Here is a 22,833-nt window from a genome sequence, read left to right on the forward strand (position 1 = left end):
TGCTTTCTCTCAACTTTAGTCTCCATGTTTCCAGGTAGAATGGGGACGAAAAGATGACTGGAAACCACAAGTGACCACAAGTGATGGACCGTTAAATATCATATGATGCCGCTAGCTAAAATTGCTTGAGCGAAATAAATCGATTTCGTATCAATCCGACATTGACAAAGACGAAAACGAAGGGAATTTGATCCAAAATTTTTATACGTTTTAGTTAGTTTTGTAAGCACACAATACAGTTTCAGCTAGTTATCCTTTTTTTCTTTTAATTAATAGTTTTTATTTTTTTTATTGGGGCGGCTGTGGCTCTGGTGGTAGAGTGGGTCGTTCAATAACCGAAAGATTTGGCAGTTCGAATCCCGCTCTGTCCTAGTCAGTCCGTTGTGTCCTTGGGCAAGACACTTCACCCTCCTTGCCTCCAGTGCCACCCACACTGGTGTATGAATGTTTGGTGGTGGTCAGTCGCAAATTGGCAGCCACGCTTCTGTCAGCCTGTCCCAGGGCAGCTGTAGCTACAGATGTAGTTTACCACCACCAGAGTGTGAATGTGAGAGCGAATGAATAATGGGTTAATAATGAAAAGCACTTTGGGTGTCTAGAAAAGCGCTATATAAATCCAATCCATTATTATTATTATTATTATTTATTTATTTCAGTTATCGAAAATGTTTTTACAATTCTAGTTTTCGTCATTTCATTAGTTTTCGTTAACGATAACAACCTTGTCGAGAACAGCTTCTTTTTGAGAACCAACATGGCGTCGAGGCAGAAACGCTCCGAAGTACGGCTATATTTCAGGTGTAAAGACGACACCAGGGCCACTTTAACACAGCATGTGATTCATTTGCAGGAATGTCACGTGTTTGATACGTTACTTAGCGACGCTTGGGAATCTAGTGACAGAGCAAACACCAGGGCGTCATCCAGGTGCGGTTCCTGGGGGGGGGGGATAATAAACATCCTGCCTCCTCAAATAAAAGTTTCCGAAGGTAGGGACAAAGAAAATGAGGAGCACAACAGCAGGAGACATAGAGGAATCACTGTTTTATTCCTTCTTGTATTTTACTCTTTTGTTCCCTCACCCAATGACAATCAATAAGAGAATCGATAAAAGAAATCGCATCGATAAGCATGATCAATAATGGAATCGGAATCGTTAAATTCTTATTGATTCCCATTCCCAACAACGATGGTCAGAAATACTGTTGCTTCCTGTCCTGCTTAATTAAAAGTCTGTCCCCTCAGAGCATGTGCTTTGCAGGTGTCCTTCCATCACTTTACTACACTTAGCTGCGCTTTACAGCAGAGGGTCAACTTATGGTAGCAGGACAAAACTAACAGAACACAGATTGGCTGATTATTTACAAACACTACACTAGATTAATATTAGAAAAAGATTACATGTAAAACTATCTTACGATCCTAACATAAAGACAAAATCAAAAGACCGATATTTAACCCTTTCATGCATGAATTATGAGACCCTTAATCAAGATATTTTTTTTCCTAAGTGTTTTTATTCCTCTTTAGGCATGAAAAAAAAAAAACATGCCTAAAGAAAATTTTCTTATGAACCTATTTTTCATGGAGTTGCAAAAATGTCCGCTCAGCTGGAAACCATGTGTTTAATTTTTGAAGCAAAGAAACATATATTTACTGATATATTGTGTGAAAACTATGAAATAAAAACATTTTTAATGCTTATTTTAGGTAATTAATTTATCAGACAGGGGTAGTTGTTTGTTTACTCTCTTTACTAGTTTGTCTGATAAATGAATTACCTACAATAATTATATGTGGAAGACAGTATGAAGCTTTACCAGACATTTATTTTTAATGCTCCTACTCTGATGTTTTCTCACATTTTAACACTCTAATACCAGTCATTACTCACTTCACGGAGATAATATGCAAAAAAAGAACAAAAAAAAAATTTTTTTTTACAAAAACTGTTAATTACAGACTAATAACAACAACTGATTTACTCTTAAACATGTTACTCTAGATCAGGTTTATCTAGAACAGCAAAGTTACAGTAAAGGTATGAACTGCAGTGAATGGGATGATGCATACATGTCCACTGTGTTGGCTGATATGCAACTAAAACAACAAAATCCATGAATATATATATAGCTGTCCACTGTAGTGACCACTATGCATGAAAGGGTTAAATGAGGAAAAATATGCATAAACTCTAGTTAAATTACTTTATGGCTCAAACACAAAGCCTGCACTTGTCAGTAACACTTTACAATAAGGGGACATTCATTAACTTCAGATAATCCAGTAATTATCAGTTAATTCCCAACTGTTAGTCTGCTCTGGTGAATCACCTGAGCTATTTTCGGAGCCACTTCAACCAAATTAATGTTAAACAAATTAGAGAGCATCAAAATTAACTGACTGATTTTTCCCAGATCTACAGGACTCAGTAGGTCCCCAGTGAACGTCTGTAGAATGTTTTATTTTCTGCATTTAAGAACATCATTTAGCACTCGTCCAACCCTTTGTGCGTGCATGGAAATAATAATAATAATAATAATAATAATAATAATAATACAAGTTTAGATTATATATTTATTTACCTTAAACACCCCACATGTACGTGTAAGTCTGCTACAAAATTACAGAAAAATACTAGAACCCAGAAAAGCAGCTAATTTCTCTGAAAACAATGAAAACTAGAAAAGCGCTTAGACAGCACAGACCTCCACTAAGGCAGATCACAAATTTAACCCTTTCATGCACAGTGGTCACCACAGTGGACAGCTGTTCTCTTGTATATTCATGGATTTTGTTGTTTTAGTTCCATATCAGCCAACACAGTGGACACACACGCTGCAAAAATCTAAATCTGACCCAATGTCTTTTTCTCATTTCTAGTCCAAATATCTCATCACACTTAAAATCAGACAGAATCACCCAAAGAGGAACTTTTCGGTGAGATATAAGAACTGATTTTTAGACAAGATCTGCAAAATCTGATTTCAAGAAATCTTACCAAGATAATTTTCACTTGTTCCATTGGCAGATTTTTTTTGCTTGAATTAAGAAAAAAAAAAAAACTCTTTAGGTGATTATGTCTTATTTTAAGTGTGATGAGATATTTTGACTAGAAATGAGAAAAATACACTTGGTAAGATTTAGATTTTTGCAGTGCATGCACCACCCCATACACTGCAATTCATACTGTTACTGTAACTTTACTGTTCTTGATAAACCTGATCTGCACTAACTTCTTTGAGTGGAAATCAATTGCTTGTTAATGTTATTAAACTGTAATTAAGAGGTTTTGTGTTTTGGTTTGGTTTGGTTTTTTTTGCATATTCTCTCCATGAAGTGGGTAATGACTAGTATTAGTGTATGTTAAAATGGGAGAAATCATCAGATTAGCTGCAATAAAAATGTTTTTATTTCATAGTTTTCACACAGTTTAATCAGTAAATGCATTTCTTTGCTTCAAAAATTTAATGCATGGTGTGCACCTGAGTGGACATTTTTGCAACTCCATGAAAAATGGGTTCATAAAAACTATTAAAATCGCATTTTTTTTTTAATGCCTCGAGGAATAAAAATACTCAGCAAAAAAAAAAAAAAATCTTGACTAAGGCTCTTATAATTCATACATGAAAGGGTTAATCATTTGTTCCTTGTGCCGGTATCAACATTTCCTGAAATTTTTATCAAAATCCATCCATAAATGTTTGAGCTATCTTGCTAACAGACAGATATCATCCTTGGCGGAGGCAACAAACAAACAAACAAATAAACAGACAGACAGACCGACAGACAGACAAACCCCGATGAAAACATAACCTCCTTGGTGGGGGTAATTACCTACATTTCTTGAAAATCAATGCAATTTGTGTACATAATAGATGCAACCAACAAACAGATGCAAACTGATGCTATAATATCTGTAAAGACCCTGACCTCTGCCTGGATTTTCTGTTTTCTGTTGTTGTTTCTGGGCGTTGACCTTTGAGCTGTCAGTTTATATCTCCAACAAATCACAGCATCATACAACATGTGAGGGCGGAGCAAGATAAAAAATAAAGCAACGCCGTACTACTGTTTCCTAATGCTGCACCACTCATAATGCTGCAGCTCTGTCTGAGAGACGAGACTCTGGGCAAAGCAAACCCATACCTATCAGCCTGTTTCCTTTTCCGTGTGTGAGGAACAACAGGCTGAAAGGTATGGGTTTGCTTTGCCTAAAGTTTTGTCTCAGACAGAACTGCACACACTGTGAACGGTGCAGTGAGAGGAAACAGCAAAATAGTGTCGACCTTTGAGCTGTCAGTTTACACCTTCAGCCAGTTGTACCATCATACAACACAGGGTTGGGCGATAAAATGATAACAATACATATCACAAAATAACTTCTCCTCAGATAGAAATAGGAGACATGCTTGATACAGTTTCGATAGAATTCATTCGTCCATTTTTTGACAGACATAAGAACAGCCATGCATAATTAAGTAGTGCCACACCGAACCAATCCCACTAGAGCCATGGCAAGTTAGGTTGACGCACACAGCACAGGTGTAAGAGCAGCCGCAGCACACACACTAATGTTTGGGCTGAAGCGGGAGGAAATGAGTGTTCCCTCAGGAAAAAAGAAGAAGAGAACTTGGGTTACCGAAAAGTAGGGTGTGGCACAGAAGCCGGGAGTTGGACATTCAAAGCACGTTAAGTTTCATTTTCTGTTTACACCAGTTATGGCAGTTAAGGAACGCACCCCCATGTAAACATCTCTGGCACTGCTTCGTGAAGATGGTCTGTTTTGTATGTGTTCTCTTTTAAAACTTGAAAGCTTTTTTCCTGCTGGTCAGACTTTTAGTTTAGTTTTAATATGCACCTGTTTTATTGATCTGAAACACTTGTATAATGTTCTTCAGTACATCTGTCACGTTCAACCTCTGACAGAAAATAAATCATGTTTAAATCAAAAAATAACCTTCTGATGTCTTCACAACTAACTTATGAGTAACGGAAAAATTAAGCTTGACAAAAATAGTGATTTGATTTATATATCGTGATCCACATCGATATCGTCTGATATGAAAAAAATTATCGTGATATGTTTTTTTTTCCCACATCGTCCAGCCGTAATACAACACATGAGCACAGAACAAGATGAAAACAAAGCTACGCCATTCTGCTGTTTTTTAATGCTGCACCATTCAGCGTATGTGTATGCGTAACGTATTTACCTAAACCCCAGAAGAAAACAGACTTTGTGGACTGTGTGATTTGGGAGAAGTGGCAAATGAATCACATTTTCTTTTGTATTGTCCTCTGTATGATGAACTCAGAGCCTCTTTGTTTGATGATATGTGTATCCGAAATCCTGATATGTTCTGGAGCACTGATGATGACAAGATGAAATGGTTGTATAGTTCTAATGTATATAAATTACCATTATTTGTTTGTAAAGCCTGGAAAAAGTGGCAGATATGTTTATTTAAATAGGTCAGTATTTAGTTTTGTTCATATCTATTGTGCCTGTTGTCTGGTGTTTGATTTTTGGTGTGTATTTTTGGTGTCTTATAAACCAATGTAAGGGCTGGGCATGTTTGTTTTTTTTTTTATGCAAGACACAATAATAAAAACATTTATTCATTCATTCATTCATTCATTCATATGCAGTTCTGCCTGAGACAGAACTGTGGGCATAGCAAACCCGTACCTTTCAGCCTGTGGCGCCACATTCATGGAAAAGGAAATGGGAAAAAGAAACTCTTACTAAGGTTTTAATCTGTGCTGTAGAGGATAACCAATATGAAAAAATATCTTTTCAGTGCTTTCAGAGCCCACCTGACCATCACGGTCACCAAGAAACACTATATTTTACCATCAGGTTGGTTTTTGGTCAGTCCACGAATCTGTCGTAGGCTTCAACACATGCTCAGAAATAACAGCTGTAAACCATAAGCAGAATGGATGTAAAACTATAATGTCGTCTGTTTAACCCCAGTAACACGTACCTAGGATGGCGATGACCTCATCATCCTGGATGACCTCCAGCGACCCCGACACCACGAAGCAGAGGGTGTCGACGCTCTCCCCGGCGTGGAAGATCAGGTCTCCGGGGGCGCAGTGGATGGTCTGAAACTCCACGGCCAGGGATCGAAGGCAGCCGTCGCTGGCCAATCGGAACGCAGGATGTTCGTTAAACACCTGAGGAGACGAGACAGATTGGAATCTTCATCTCAACAAGGAATAAGATCAACATAAATACAAGGCTAAACTATTGTCTTAGGCCCAAACACAATTCCCCGCTTGGCTCTCCCCCTTACCCCTACCCCTTAGCCCTACCCCTACCCCTTGCACTTGGCATGACCCTAGGGCATCTCATTTTTGGGACTTCTTTTACTTAGACATGTGGACAGTCGGAGCCAGGATTCCAACCGCTGACCCTTTGGTCATTGGATGACCCACTCTACCAACTGAGCCACAGCCGCCCACCCTTGTCTGGAAAAAGAAATCTGGTACCTGCTGAACTGAAGAAAAGGGAGGGTACCAGATGGGTAATCTAGGATCGAATGTTCTCCAGTGAAATCCCAGAGTGCATATCTTTGAAATAAGACTAGGCAATAAAGAAAAAAGCAAAAACGTGTGATTTTACCCATTTTTTTAGTGTCAAATGACCTTGTCCTTGTCTAAAATCCTGTGACCTTAACATGTACATGATTTGAGACCTTCATAAATGACAGTAGCATCTCCCAAAACCTCTAAAGTGACATTTGCATATATGGCAGCAAATATGGCATAATTAACCGATAAATGCATGATTTTCCATTGAAAAATGGGTTTTCTGGACTCGGCTGACGGGCACCCTAAAGTGCAGTGGGGGGGATCTAAAACTTTATGGATTGGGTCGAAATTTTTTCTGGGAGTTACAAATATATAAGACATTAACTGGTCAAATTAAGAGCTTGATTGGAAAAGAAGTCCCAAAAATGAGACGCCCTAGCACTACCCCTTGAAAGGGAGGTGCAAGTGGTAGGGGTTGAAACATTCCCCTATGAAACGGGACAACCCTTCCAGACCTGTTACATCATCAGCAGTCATCGATGCAACTATGAACAGATGCGATAACTTTGTTTGCAACAGAATTGTGTGTGTTTATGTGTGATTATTTATTATTTTTTGTGCGGGTGGTGCATATCCAGGTGGAAACAGAAAAGAGAATGGGAACAAAACTGCCAGTTTAATAAGTAAAAGGGTTAAAGGATATGAGTACAGAAGTGAGAAAACCAGAGAAAACGCCAAAAGATATGCTTTTATTTCAAATACTTGACTATATATTTAATTTTTAAGAATTTTGATTTTCTATACCTAATATTTGGAACCAATATTCACTTTTAAAGCCTTTGAAAAGGTTCGTTAAGCATCTTTGTGTTATTTATGCAACAAATTATATGCATTTTTCAAATCGGATTTTTGATTTTTGTGTGTTTTTTGTCCTTTTGTGTTGATATAGTAGGTTAAAGTGAAATAAAATAATAGACGGATGAGATAAATGAAGTTGTGCTGGAAAAAAAAGGCTAGCAAACATGGGTATAGTGAACATTTCTTTATATGGTATATAAAGGCAAAATGAAAAGTACTGAAAAACGGCCAAAATAGACTCAGACCCCTAAGGGTTAAAATATAGATAGATAGATAGATAGATAGATAGATAGATAGATAGATAGATAGATAGATAGATAGATAGATAGATAGATAGATAGATAGATAGATAGATAGATAGATAGATAGATAGATACTTTATTGATCCTGAGGGAAATTCAAGAAATTTAACTAACTGAAAAAAACAACAAACCTAAGTGTGTTTAGTTTTTCGTCTAATTACTTTAAGTTTTAGAATGATGCGCGTTTGATGTGTTTGGGATCGTGTGCTGTCCATGGTGCTGAAATCACACATTCCTGTCAAATATGCAGGAACTCTGACCTGAACTATTAGAAATTAGGAGTCATAATAAGACATCGGATGAACAAATTATATACATTTTTCAAATTGGATTTTATATTTTTATGTATTTTTTGTCCCTTTGTGTTGCTATAATAGGTTAAAGGGAAAAAATAATAGACAGATGAGATAGATGAAGTTGTGCTGAAAAGAAAAGATACCAAACATGGGTATAGTAAATATTTGTTTATATAGTACAGGAGTCAGCAACCCTGATCCTAGAGAGCCACTATCCTGCATGTTTCAGATGTTTCCCTCTTCCAGAAAACACCTGATGGTCATTATCAGGCTTCTACAGAGCTTGATAATAGGCTTATCATTTGAAATAGGTGTGTTGGAAGAGGGATACATCTGAAATATGCAGGATAGTGGCTCTCTAGGACCAGGGTTGCTGACCCCTGATATAGTATATAAAAGCAAAATCAAAAGTACTGACAAATGGCCAAAATAGGCTCAGACCCCTAAGGGTTAAAATGTTACTTATTGAAAAAAAAAAAAAACAAACAACAACAACAAACCTAAGTGTTTAGTTTGTGTTATGACCCTGGGTCATAATTTGCCTATTTTTGTGTATATGTGTATATGTTTTCTGTTTAGTGTGTGTGTGTTCTCCCCCCATCCTGTAGGTGTGCTGTGCCCTTTTTGTGTCTGTTTGTGTTACAAGAAGCTGATTGGTGGAGCATGATTGCCCGGCCCCTTTAAAAATGGCTCTAGATCTTCAGTTCGTCCTCTCTCTTGCTTCCTGCCAGCTCCCAACCGTGTGTTCGGGTGTGACTTTTGTATTTGTATATAGCTGTAAATAGAATCTTTTTGTAAACTCGATCCTTTTTTGGTAGGGGAGGTCAGCTCTTTTATTTTCACCTTTTCTCCTGTTTTTTGGTTAGTTTTCTGTATTTTATTTCTTGCATTTATTTTGACTAGGTAATTTAGTTTGAGCTCAGAAGAAGATATTTTGTTTGCTGTTTTAGCCGTGTCCTCCCCTAACCCCTCTTTAGTTGATTTAAAAATAAATACTTTGAACTTTAGTTTTTTGACTGACGTAGGTGCTTGGGAGCTGGGAGGGGACAAAGTGAGCATATTATGTTCACCCTGGTAAACCCCTAGGCCGGGGCGTAACATTTGTCATCTAATTACTTTAAGTGTTTTAGAATGATGCGCGTTTGATGTGTTTGGAATCGTACACTGTCCGTGGTGCTGAAATCACACATTACTGTAAAACAGGGGTCTCAAACATGCGGGCCAGGGGCCAAATGTGGCTCGCCAAAGGTTCCAATCTGGTGCGTGGGATGTTTTTGCAAAGTGCAAAAATTCCACAGTCTTGAACTGAATTAAGCAAAAAAAAAACAAAGCAAAAACAAAATTAGCTTGAATTAAGGAAAAAATGTTTAATTAAGAAAAAAAAAAAATCTTGAATTAACTTCAATTTTTTTTCTTTGTATTAGTGCAAAAAATAACATTAAACTATGTAAACATTTACATTTACAAACTATCCTGGAACAATAAAATGTGAATAACCTGAAGAAATATGAACAACCTGAAATGTCTACAGAAAATTAAGCACAATTTGAACAATTTTCTGCCTGTTACAAAGTGTTTAATGTCTTTGTAGATCTGATTTATAATGCACATGTAGAAATGATAAGTTGAGGCAGAATATTGTTAAAATTGCACCAAATTTTTTATTAGAAATTTGAGTTTTTTCAGGTTATTCACATCTTTTTTGTTTGGATAGTTTATAAAAGTAAGTATTTTCATAATTTAATGTTTTTTTGTTTTGTTTTTTTACATTAAAACAAAGACAAAAATTTGGAGTTGTCAGTATTTATAGGCTAATATGCTATTATTTTACTGGTCCGGCCCACCTCAGATCAAATTGGACTGAATGTGGAACCTGAAAGAACATGAGTTTGAGAGCCCTGCTGTCAAATATGCAGGAACACTGAGCTGAACTGTTAGAAATTAGGAGTCATAATAAGACATCAGATGAACAAATTATATACATTTTTCAAATCAGATTTTATATTTTTGTGTGTTTTTTGTCCATTTGTGTTGATACAGAAGGTTAAAGTGAAAAAATGATACACAGATGAGATAGATGAAGTTGTGCTGAAAAAAAAAGATAGCAAACATGGGTATATTAAACATTTGTTTGTATGGTATATAAAGCCAAAATCCAAAGTACTCAAAAGCGGCAAAAATAGGCTCAGACCCCTAAAGGTTAAGATTGAACTTATTGAAAAAAAAAACAACAAACCTAAGTGTGTTTAGTTTGCCGTCTAATTACTTTAAGTGTTTTAGAATGATGCGCGTTTGGTGTGTTTGGGATCGTACGCTGTCCGTGGTGCTGAAATCACACATTACTGTAAAACAGGGGTCTCAAACATGCAGACCGGGGGCCAAATGTGGCCCGCCAAAGGTTCCAATCTGGTGCGTGGGATGTTTTTACAAAGTGCAAAAATTCCACAGTCTTGAATTGAATTAAGCAAAAAAAAAAAAAAAAAAAAGCTTGAATTAAGGAAACAATCTTGAATTAAGCAAAATAAAAAAAAAATAAATAAAAAATAAAAAAAAATCTTGAATTAAGCAAAAAAATCTTGAATTAACAACTTCAGTTTTTTTTCTTTGTATTAGTGCAAAAAATAACATTAAACTATGTAAATATTTACATTTACAAACTATCCTGGAACAATAAAATGTGAATAACCTGAACAAATATGAACAACCTGAAATGTCTACAGAAAATTAAGCACAATTTGAACAATTTTCTGCTTGTGACAAAGTGTTTAATGTCTTTGTAGATCTGATTTATAATGCACATGTAGAAATGATAAGTTGAGGCAGAATATTGTTAAAATTGCACAACATTTTTCTAAAGAAATTTCAGTTTTTTCAGGTTATTCACATCTTTTTTGTTTGGATAGTTTATAAAAGTAAGTATTTTCATAATTTAATGTTTTTTTTTTGTTTTCTTTACACTAAAACAAAGACAAAAATTTGGAGTTGTCAGTATTTATAGGCTAATATGCTATTATTTTACTGGTCCGGCCCACTTCAGATCAAATTGGACTGAATGTGGAACCTGAAAGAACATGAGTTTGAGAGCCCTGCTGTCAAATATGCAGGAACACTGAGCTGAACTGTTAGAAATTAGGAGTCATAATAAGACATCAGATGAACAAATTATATACATTTTTCAAATCAGATTTTATATTTTTGTGTGTTTTTTGTCCATTTGTGTTGATACAGAAGGTTAAAGTGAAAAAATGATACACAGATGAGATAGATGAAGTTGTGCTGAAAAAAAAAGATAGCAAACATGGGTATATTAAACATTTGTTTGTATGGTATATAAAGCCAAAATCCAAAGTACTCAAAAGCGGCAAAAATAGGCTCAGACCCCTAAAGGTTAAGATTGAACTTATTGAAAAAAAAAACAACAAACCTAAGTGTGTTTAGTTTGCCGTCTAATTACTTTAAGTGTTTTAGAATGATGCGCGTTTGATGTGTTTGGGATCGTACGCTGTCCGTGGTGCTGAAATCACACATTACTGTAAAACAGGGGTCTCAAACATGCAGACCGGGGGCCAAATGTGGCCCGCCAAAGGTTCCAATCTGGTGCGTGGGATGTTTTTACAAAGTGCAAAAATTCCACAGTCTTGAATTGAATTAAGCAAAAAAAAAAAAAAAAAAAAAGCTTGAATTAAGGAAACAATCTTGAATTAAGCAAAATAAAAAAAAAATAAATAAAAAATAAAAAAAAATCTTGAATTAAGCAAAAAAATCTTGAATTAACAACTTCAGTTTTTTTTCTTTGTATTAGTGCAAAAAATAACATTAAACTATGTAAATATTTACATTTACAAACTATCCTGGAACAATAAAATGTGAATAACCTGAACAAATATGAACAACCTGAAATGTCTACAGAAAATTAAGCACAATTTGAACAATTTTCTGCCTGTTACAAAGTGTTTAATGTCTTTGTAGATCTGATTTATAATGCACATGTAGAAATGATAAGTTGAGGCAGAATATTGTTAAAATTGCACAACATTTTTCTAAAGAAATTTCAGTTTTTTCAGGTTATTCACATCTTTTTTGTTTGGATAGTTTATAAAAGTAAGTATTTTCATAATTTAATGTTTTTTTTTTGTTTTCTTTACACTAAAACAAAGACAAAAATTTGGAGTTGTCAGTATTTATAGGCTAATATGCTATTATTTTACTGGTCCGGCCCACTTCAGATCAAATTGGACTGAATGTGGAACCTGAAAGAACATGAGTTTGAGAGCCCTGCTGTCAAATATGCAGGAACACTGAGCTGAACTGTTAGAAATTAGGAGTCATAATAAGACATCAGATGAAGACATTTGAAGTAGAAGGTATAAAAATAAAACAAAGATCCACCAGAATAATAGTGGGAAGTGAACGTTAAAAACACTAACCGTCCGACACACACATCCATCACCCTGATCCTCGTGCCTGTGGACTGTGCATTATCTCTGCAGATTTGATGTTGTTTCAAGCTTATTTTTCTTTTAAAGACTCGTGGTTCCTAATGAGCGTCACATTTACATTTTCCACTTGTTCTGCTGTAACTTTTCATCTCTTTAAGTCTGTTCTGAGCTGTTCTTATGGCACCAGGGCCTCATTTACTGTCAGTGGTGATGAACAGCTCCCTTCTGCCAAATGAGAAGAAAACCGGAGGACATCGAATCCTGAAGGGAGTCTGATTAAACTGAAAAGACTCTTGTTTTTTGGTGGATATTTGAGAAACGCTAAAAGCTTTTATGTTCATCTCTCCTCTTGTATTGAATCAGTCTGTACAACAGATGTGTCCAAATTAAATGTTGTGTAACACCTTTATCAACATGTTATTATTAGCAAGAAGAGCAGGAGTTTACAGAACAAGGTTTTTTACACAATACAGATGCTTTTTGGAGCCGTCTGCACTGAACAACAACACTGGACTGACATTGGATCGGGTTTGTTCAGTTTATGAAATATCTTCCATGAATAAAAGTTGTCGTTTTTGTGTCATGTCTTATGTAAGGTTTTGTCTTATTACATCTTTTACGTAATGAGCCTTATTTCTCCATTTTACATTTTCATTTCTATATGTTGCAGTTACTCTTTTATCTATTTGTTTACTTCTATGTATTTTATACATCGTCTGTTTTATCTTGCTGTTGTTATTCATTTATTATTATTATTATTATTATTATTATTATTATTATTATTATTATTATTATTATTATTATTATTATTCATGCTTTACTAAGGACACCAAAACTAGGTCTATAGGATAAAATAAAAACATACACAATAAAAAAAAAAGAAAATAAATAGCATCAATGATCTTCCATTATTTTTTGCTTTATTGTCTTTTATTGTCTTTTACTTTATTTTTATCTAATCATGTTTTTTTTTTGTTTTTTTTTTACAGTTTTTGTCTCATGTCCTTTATATGACACTTATCTTTTTATGTAATTTATGTCTTGTTTGTCATTACATCATTTTTGTCACATCATGTTGTTTTTACCGTTTTTTTTTTTATTATGTCTTATGTTGGTTTTTATTGTTCCATCTTTTACATAATGAGTCTTATCATGTCTTTTACACCGTTTTTTTTTTTTTTTTTTTGTCTCATTACATCCTTTTCTTAACACTTGTCTTTTTATGCCGTTTATACAGTTTATGTGTTATGTTTACATCATTACATCATTTTTGTCATATAGTTTTTACCTTATTTAATTATATTTTGTATGCTCTGGTATATGTAAGTGCATTTGGTCCTCTTGTGTACACATCAATAAAAAATATATATAAAACAGAACAACAACATTGTATTTGCTGTATTTTAACATTTTCTACTAAATAATGAAGTTTATTTTCACTTAAACTTAGTTACAACCCATAAAAGATTCAATGATGAGCATTGTCTAAATATTCTACAAAGAAAATTCATGTTATTATGAAAAAGTTTCAAAATGTTACCTTGGAAATATTCAACAATAGACTGAATTTTCTGCTTTTCCTTTTTTTTTTTTTTTTTTTTTTTTTTTACGAATGACTTTAAGCAGTGTTCTGTTTGTGTTTGAGGAGGACTCCTACCTTCCTGTTGAGGTGGACGCAGATATCGGCCCTCATGTCCTTAGGACAGATGGATAAGACCTGGAGGACACAAAGAAACAACACATTAACCCAGTGGTTCCAGCCTTTTCTGGATCCTGACCCCAGTTTAACGTCACAAACTTCTGGTGACCCCAGACATTCAAAACAGACACATTTTCCTCTTAGATGTCTTATTGGGGCAGGACATGGGAAGAAATCTGTCCATTCTCTGTTTGGTCCAGTTTTCTGACTGTGACTGTGTCCAGGCAGGTTGAAGTGGAATAAAGCATGCAGTCACATGATCAGGTCAATCAAGATATGTCCTCTCAGATATTATATCCTGCATTTTATTTGAACTTGATTTTTATTAGGAAAAGTGTGTGGTGTTTTAATTATGATGAAATATATATTAAATCATTAAATAAAATTTATTAGTATTTTTCTTTTCTTTTATTTTTTAAACAATTACTAGAAATTTCAGGTGACCCCAAAGTTGAAAAACACTGCATTAACCCTTCAGAGTGCCTGGATTTAACCGATTTAAGACTACGTTTTAGCAGACGAAGCCTCGCTGAGTCTTCATTTGAGCTTGTGTGACGTCAAAGTCAAACTGTGAAGTCAATGGTGTTAAAGGCCAAAATAAAAAAAGACTTATGATGCACAATAAAAACAGAATTTTCAGTAATACTGTCATCAGGTTCAATGCAAGAAGAGATGGTACAAATGGGATTCTAAGGGAAGTGTTTGCATAAAGAAAAAAAAAAAAGTCACCACATTAGGTGTAAAATTAAACTACATCAGCCAATCAGATGTGTGGCATCCTGTGACACCTGACTGTTGTTATAAATAGTTGTATATAGTTTTCCTTAAAAACAGTTTCATGTAAATAGTTGTATATAACTTTATTATTTTCTAAATTTGTAATTTTTTAAAAAAGTTTTCACATTCTAAATTATTAAAATGGTTCGTTCAACATGTTTTTGGTAAAAAAAAACTGCAAAGAATCCAACTTTTTCCCATTTGGATTTCATGTTTTTTGTGTGATTTTAGGTTCAGCATGTCAAATGAAAAATCAATCAATCAATCAATCAATCAGCCTTAAAGTCTTAAAAACACTCATGTTCCTGGACTATAGGGCACACACACACACACACACACACACACACACACACACACTGTTCACATTACACAGACTCTCTAAACACAACAGTCTTCTTTGCACAAACTGTGGAAATTAAATTTTTTTTTTTTTTTACTGTTGTTTTTAAGATTTTTAAGTTTGTGGATACTACTGGAACCTGTAAAAGTCCCTCTATCTATCTATCTATCTATCTATCTATCTATCTATCTATCTATCTATCTATCTATCTATCTATCTATCTATCTATCTATCTATCTATCTATCTATCTATCCATCCATCCATCCATCCATCCATCCATCCATCCATCCATCCATCCATCCATCCATCCATCCATCTTGCTTTACTCTTGTTTAATTTTACTGTTAATTTTAATGTATTATTTTAATATAATTAATGTCTTTCTTTTACTCTGTGAATGCATTTTAAAATCATGTTTATCTCTGATGATTTTAATGTCTTTTTTCCCTTAAGGTTAATGATGTTCATTTTGTCTTCTGTTTATGTAGTTATACTTTTCTTTTTTCTTTTGTTCAGACAAGTAGTATAGTTACAAGTGTCAAGCAGGTAACATCTAAAAACTATATGTTGTCTGACCAAAAGGAAAAAGAAAAGTATATCTTTTTTTCCCTTTTTTGATTTTAATGTAATTCCAGTGTCTTTTTTTCTCATGTGAACTTTTTTTTATGCCTTTGTAAAGCACTTTGTGTTACCCTGTGTATGAATAGTGCTATCCAAATAAACTTGCCTTAAAAAAAAGCTTAATATCACTCCTTTAAAAGTGTGGCTTGACCAGCTCTAATTAAAGTGTCATGAGATATCTTTGTTATGATGTGGCGCTATATAAATAAAATTTGATTGAATGACTGGTTTTTTTGTGTGATTTTAGGTTCAGTGTGTTCATAAAACATGTCAAATAAAAAACAATAACTGTACAGTCACACAGGTGAGGCTGTGCTGAAAAAGATGATACCGAACAAGGTAAAGAAATAAAAAGGCAAAATGAAACGTATTCAAGAACCTCCTAAAGGCTACAGATCCATGTGTTTGGTTAAAACCTGACAAGAAGAGAAGGATCATTAAATCTGCTCTTCAGGCCCTTTGGGAGTTTAATCCAACATCATAATCACAAGCGGCGTCTGATAGATGTTTCCTTACAGACGAGCGCTTTCCAAGGTGAGCATGTATTTCTGTCATCTGACTCTTTTGTAACTATTTTTATTTATATCACAATGAAAACACACACAAAAATACAGCAGCATTAAAGTTTACATTGCAGCTCAAAGTACCTGAATGCAGCTACAGCGTTCAATGACACGGGTTTATAGAGGAATGGGTGAAAAAAGGTGATCGGCACTTTTATTCATGACCTCCGAGTGAACGCACAGGAAGAAAAGGTTTAGTTTCTGTGACTGTTGATCTGGGATTTATAAAACTAGAGACAGGATGCTAACGGTGAATGCTTTACTCTTAGAGAGGATGTGTATGACGATGTATTCAGGTACAATCACAGTCTAAATCGATATAAACAATAATAAAATACAGTCTAATTACAACTAAACCACCTCCGGCACCAAAACCATCTACTGATTTCAAACATTTGTTGATCCATTAATTCCATCAATCCGTGTAAATAATTGGTGTAAAATACAGTTTGTCATCTTTTCATGGTCATCAGATATGACCCATTTGGACGTCCAGAGGCTCCGTAGTTACCGTGGAAACACCATCATCTTCTGCAACATTGATTCACCAGTAAAACTCACGGAGTTGGATCAGTGACGGTGGATGGAGACGCTTGTATTTATGTTCAGTTGTGCTTAAAAAAACACTTTTTCTTCAGTTTCTCTGTTTTGATATAATAACCATTGAATTTACTCTGAGCTTTTACAAACATCTACATGATGAATGAATTAAATTTAGTAAAATACCTGAATTTCAGTGAAAAAAGGCTTCACACAGAGGATAATTTGACAATAAATGCTACCAAATCACTTAGGAAAGGTTCAGCGTAGTAAAAGAAACTAATTTGGAGGGCGCAAAAAAATAGTTGTAGGTCTTAAGTTTAACCCATAAAGACCCAAACAGCCACTGGAGACCAAAACCAGCCACTGATGTAAAATTAATCCTATCAATACATGTGTATTTAGTGTAAAAATAATTAGTGTAAAAAGTAAAAAAAAAAGTAAAAAGTAATTAAAAGTAAAAAGTAATTAGTGTAAAATACAGTTTGTCATCTTTTCATGGTCATCAGATATGACCCATTTGGACGTTCAGAGGCTCCGTAGTTACTGTGGAAACACCGTCATCTTCTACAACATTGATTCACCAGTAAAACTTATGGAGTCGGATCAGTGACAGTAGATAGAGACGCTTGTTTTTATGTTCAGTTGTGCTGAAAAAAACAAAACAAAACACTTTTTCTTCAGTTTTCTCTGTTTTGATATAATAACCTTTGAATTTACTCTAAGCTTTTACGAACATCTACATGATGAATGAATTAAATTTAGTAAAATACCTGAATTTCAGTGAAAAAAGGCTTCACACAGAGGATAATTTGACAATAAATGCTACCAAATCACTTAGGAAAGGTTCAGCGTAGTAAAAGAAACTAATTTGGAGGGCACAAAAAAAATAGTTGTAGGTCTTAAGTTTAACCCATAAAGACCCAAACAGCCACTGGAGACCAAAACCAGCCACTGATGTAAAATTAATCCTATCAATACATGTGTATTTAGTGTAAAAATAATTAGTGTAAAAAGTAAAAAAAAAAGTAAAAAGTAATTAAAAGTAAAAAGTAATTAGTGTAAAATACAGTTTGTCATCTTTTCATGGTCATCAGATATGACCCATTTGGACGTCCAGAGGCTCCGTAGTTACCGTGGAAACACCATCATCTTCTACAACATTGATTCACCAGTAAAACTTATGGAGTCGGATCAGTGACGGTGGATGGAGACGCTTGTATTTATGTTCAGTTGTGCTGAAAAAAACAAAACAAAACACTTTTTCTTCAGTTTTCTCTGTTTTGATATAATAACCTTTGAATTTACTCTAAGCTTTTACGAACATCTACATGATGAATGAATTAAATTTAGTAAAATACCTGAATTTCAGTGAAAAAAGGCTTCACACAGAGGATAATTTGACAATAAATGCTACCAAATCACTTAGGAAAGGTTCAGCGTAGTAAAAGAAACTAATTTGGAGGGCACAAAAAAAATAGTTGTAGGTCTTAAGTTTAACCCATAAAGACCCAAACAGCCACTGGAGACCAAAACCAGCCACTGATGTAAAATTAATCCTATCAATACATGTGTATTTAGTGTAAAAATAATTAGTGTAAAAAGTAAAAAAAAAAGTAAAAAGTAATTAAAAGTAAAAAGTAATTAGTGTAAAATACAGTTTGTCATCTTTTCATGGTCATCAGATATGACCCATTTGGACGTCCAGAGGCTCCGTAGTTACCGTGGAAACACCATCATCTTCTACAACATTGATTCACCAGTAAAACTTATGGAGTCGGATCAGTGACGGTGGATGGAGACGCTTGTATTTATGTTCAGTTGTGCTGAAAAAAACAAAACAAAACACTTTTTCTTCAGTTTTCTCTGTTTTGATATAATAACCTTTGAATTTACTCTAAGCTTTTACGAACATCTACATGATGAATGAATTAAATTTAGTAAAATACCTGAATTTCAGTGAAAAAAGGCTTCACACAGAGGATAATTTGACAATAAATGCTACCAAATCACTTAGGAAAGGTTCAGCGTAGTAAAAGAAACTAATTTGGAGGGCACAAAAAAAATAGTTGTAGGTCTTAAGTTTAACCCATAAAGACCCAAACAGCCACTGGAGACCAAAACCAGCCACTGATGTAAAATTAATCCTATCAATACATGTGTATTTAGTGTAAAAATAATTAGTGTAAAAAGTAAAAAAAAAAAAAAAAAAAGTAATTAAAAGTAAAAAGTAATTAGTGTAAAATACAGTTTGTCATCTTTTCATGGTCATCAGATATGACCCATTTGGACGTCCAGAGGCTCCGTAGTTACCGTGGAAACACCATCATCTTCTACAACATTGATTCACCAGTAAAACTCACGGAGTTGGATCAGTGACGGTGGATGGAGACGCTTGTATTTATGTTCAGTTGTGCTGAAAAAAACAAAACAAAACACTTTTTCTTCAGTTTTCTCTGTTTTGATATAATAACCTTTGAATTTACTCTAAGCTTTTACGAACATCTACATGATGAATGAATTAAATTTAGTAAAATACCTGAATTTCAGTGAAAAAAGGCTTCACACAGAGGATAATTTGACAATAAATGCTACCAAATCACTTAGGAAAGGTTCAGCGTAGTAAAAGAAACTAATTTGGAGGGCGCAAAAAAATAGTTGTAGGTCTTAAGTTTAACCCATAAAGACCCAAACAGCCACTGGAGACCAAAACCAGCCACTGATGTAAAATTAATCCTATCAATACATGTGTATTTAGTGTAAAAATAATTAGTGTAAAAAGTAAAAAAAAAAGTAAAAAGTAATTAAAAGTAAAAAGTAATTAGTGTAAAATACAGTTTGTCATCTTTTCATGGTCATCAGATATGACCCATTTGGACGTTCAGAGGCTCCGTAGTTACTGTGGAAACACCGTCATCTTCTACAACATTGATTCACCAGTAAAACTTATGGAGTCGGATCAGTGACAGTAGATAGAGACGCTTGTTTTTATGTTCAGTTGTGCTGAAAAAAACAAAACAAAACACTTTTTCTTCAGTTTTCTCTGTTTTGATATAATAACCTTTGAATTTACTCTAAGCTTTTACGAACATCTACATGATGAATGAATTAAATTTAGTAAAATACCTGAATTTCAGTGAAAAAAGGCTTCACACAGAGGATAATTTGACAATAAATGCTACCAAATCACTTAGGAAAGGTTCAGCGTAGTAAAAGAAACTAATTTGGAGGGCGCAAAAAAATAGTTGTAGGTCTTAAGTTTAACCCATAAAGACCCAAACAGCCACTGGAGACCAAAACCAGCCACTGATGTAAAATTAATCCTATCAATACATGTAAATAATTAGTGTAAAATACAGTTATTCGTCTTTTCATGGTCATCAAATATGACCCATTTGGATGTTCAGAGGCTCCGCAGTTACCGTGGAAACCCCGTCATCTTCTACAACATTGATTCACCAGTAAAACCCATGGAGTTGGATCAATGACAGTGGATGGACACACTGGGTTTATGTTCAGATGTGCTGAAAAAAATTCCTTTTTCTTCAGTTTTCTCTGTTTTGATAAAAATAACCTTTGAATTAACTCTGAGCTTTTCTGGTTCTTCTTCCTCCGCCCCCAGACCACTCAGGCCTTTTATCTGATCCTCGTTTTAATCGCTTTACAGAAGGTGACTGTGTCTTCACTCTTTTCACTCGTCAATCTGTCAGATGCACCAAAAATCTGGACAAACATCTGGACATAAACTTCCCTTTTTCATCAAGTCTGTATGTTTATGTTGTATTTCTGACTAGGTTCATTTCTACTCTGCACTGGGATTTTTTTTTTTTTGCCTCATTGTTTAGTCAAGCACTGAGAAATGAGTGTGGTCATAGTCAAAAAAACAACAAAGCTAATATTGTCCTAAAGCAGGGGTGTCAAACATACGACCCACGGGCTAAAACCGTCCCACTAGAAGGGCTCATATTTATTCAAACCCACTTTTCTTAGTCTGTGGTTCATTTCTTTGTGTATTTGGACCCTAATAGTTCATACAGTTTGAATTTGAACCCTCCAGGTGCTGCTAAACTATCTTTTAATTCATTTCAGTGAGAATTGAGTGGATTTCTGCAACCTGTTTTAATTCCTGCTTTATTTGTTACGTCTATAACTAGTTGCATCACGACATTTGCACATATAAGGTCCAGACTTCAGACAAACATTTCTCTGAGTACGACATAATTGTTTGTCAGCAGCAGTGGTTGTGGTAAAAACTGAAAATATGTCCAAACTTTGAGCCGATTACCTAAAATGTTCAGTTGTTGGTTGAATTAACGGGACAGAGCAGCACAGTCAACAACCTAGAGGGGGCGGGGCCTGAAGTGGCTCATGTGCATTTAAAGGGCCAGCGCTCCAAACCCCCTTTCTGGTGTCATTACTCAGAAATAGGGTTGAAGATGGACCTGTGGAGTTGAATGAATGAAGAATTCAGACCCAAGCAGAGCATTTACAACATTGCTCCTGGTGCAGACTATGGTTATCTCCCACCTTGACCACTGTAATGCTCTTGTAACGGGCCTCCCAGCTTGTGTTGTCAAACCACTACAGATGGTCCAGAATGCAGCAGCACGTCTGGTCTTCAATCAGCCTAAAAGGGCACATGTCACCCCGTTACTCATTGAGTTACACTGGCTACCCATAGCTGCCTGCATCAAATTCAAATCTTTAATCCTAGCCTACAAAATTCTCAGTGGGTCTGCTCCTGTCTACTTAGGTGCACTGATAAAAGCTTATGTTGCCCCACGACCACTCTGCTCGTCTGTGGAACATTGTCTGGTGGTCCCCAGACCTTGTACAAGACAATCCAGGCTCTTTTCATGGGTCGTTCCACGTTGGTGGAACGTTCTACTGAGCACTACGAGAACAGAGGCGTCCCTGCCTATCTTCAAGAAGCTCCTGAAGACCCAGCTCTTCTGAGAGCACCTCCTGTCCTAGCACTGGCAGACATTCCATTTTAAATATTTTAATAAGGTTTTTCCCAGGATTATCACAGATTTTTCCCAGGATTATCTCTGGACCTGCTGCGGTGGTCCTTCCTCTCTCCTGCCTTCATTATCATCACTCACCTATCCTCAACTGCCTCCATGTGTCTCCCCCTACTCCCCCCTTCTCCCCCTCTCCCCCAGTCTCTATCTCTATCGCTCTCTCTTTTTCTCTTTCTTTACCCTCTCTCTTTAACCCCAACTGGTCCTGTCAGTCGTCCATCCTCCAGGAGTCTGGGTCTGCTCCAGGTTTCTGCTGTTAAAGGGAAGTTTTTCCTTCCACTGTCACAAATCACAAGTGTTTGCTCCTGGAGGATTCTGTTGGGTTTCTGTAAATTGGCTTAGAGTCTGGTTTTGACCAACTCTATATATAAAATGTCATGAGATAACTTTTTTGTGATCTGGCGCTATATAAATAAAATTTGATTGATTGAGTGATTTGATTGGTTTTCCCCTGTAAGTCACTTTGGAAAAAAGCGTCTGCCAAATGCATAAACATAAACATTTACAGTTTATGTCTGGGGGTCTCAAACATGTGACCCAGGGGCCAAATACGACCCGCCAAAGGTTCCAACGCGGCCTGTGGGATGAATTTGCAAAGTGCAAAAATTCCACAGTCAAGGCTGTGGAACTCATTTTAGTTCAGGTTCCACATACAGAGCAATATGATCTACAGTCAAGTAATAACAGCAGAATAACCTAGAAAAAAGAATGACTTCATATTTTCTTCTCAGTTTGATGTGAAAAAAATATTACATTATGCCTATAAATAATGACAACTTCAAATTTTTTTTTTTTATTTTAAGTACAAAAAATATTAAATTATGAAAATATTT

At 35.2% G+C, this 22,833-nt stretch overlaps 1 protein-coding gene across 1 annotated transcript in view; it reads right to left on the reverse strand.

The window, feature by feature from the left end:
- Window positions 1–22,833, reverse strand: part of kcnh5b (potassium voltage-gated channel, subfamily H (eag-related), member 5b) — a 492,331-nt gene that overhangs the window by 138,344 nt on the left and 331,154 nt on the right. The window contains exons 10-11 of the mRNA XM_030127455.1: window positions 14,093–14,152; window positions 5,991–6,183 (exon numbers count right to left, since the gene is read on the reverse strand). Coding sequence (XP_029983315.1) covers window positions 5,991–6,183; window positions 14,093–14,152 — 253 coding nt within the window. The remainder of the gene's footprint in view (window positions 1–5,990; window positions 6,184–14,092; window positions 14,153–22,833) is intronic.

This window comes from Sphaeramia orbicularis, chromosome 22 (assembly GCF_902148855.1).
Source record: "Sphaeramia orbicularis chromosome 22, fSphaOr1.1, whole genome shotgun sequence".
Taxonomy (NCBI): domain Eukaryota; kingdom Metazoa; phylum Chordata; class Actinopteri; order Kurtiformes; family Apogonidae; genus Sphaeramia; species Sphaeramia orbicularis.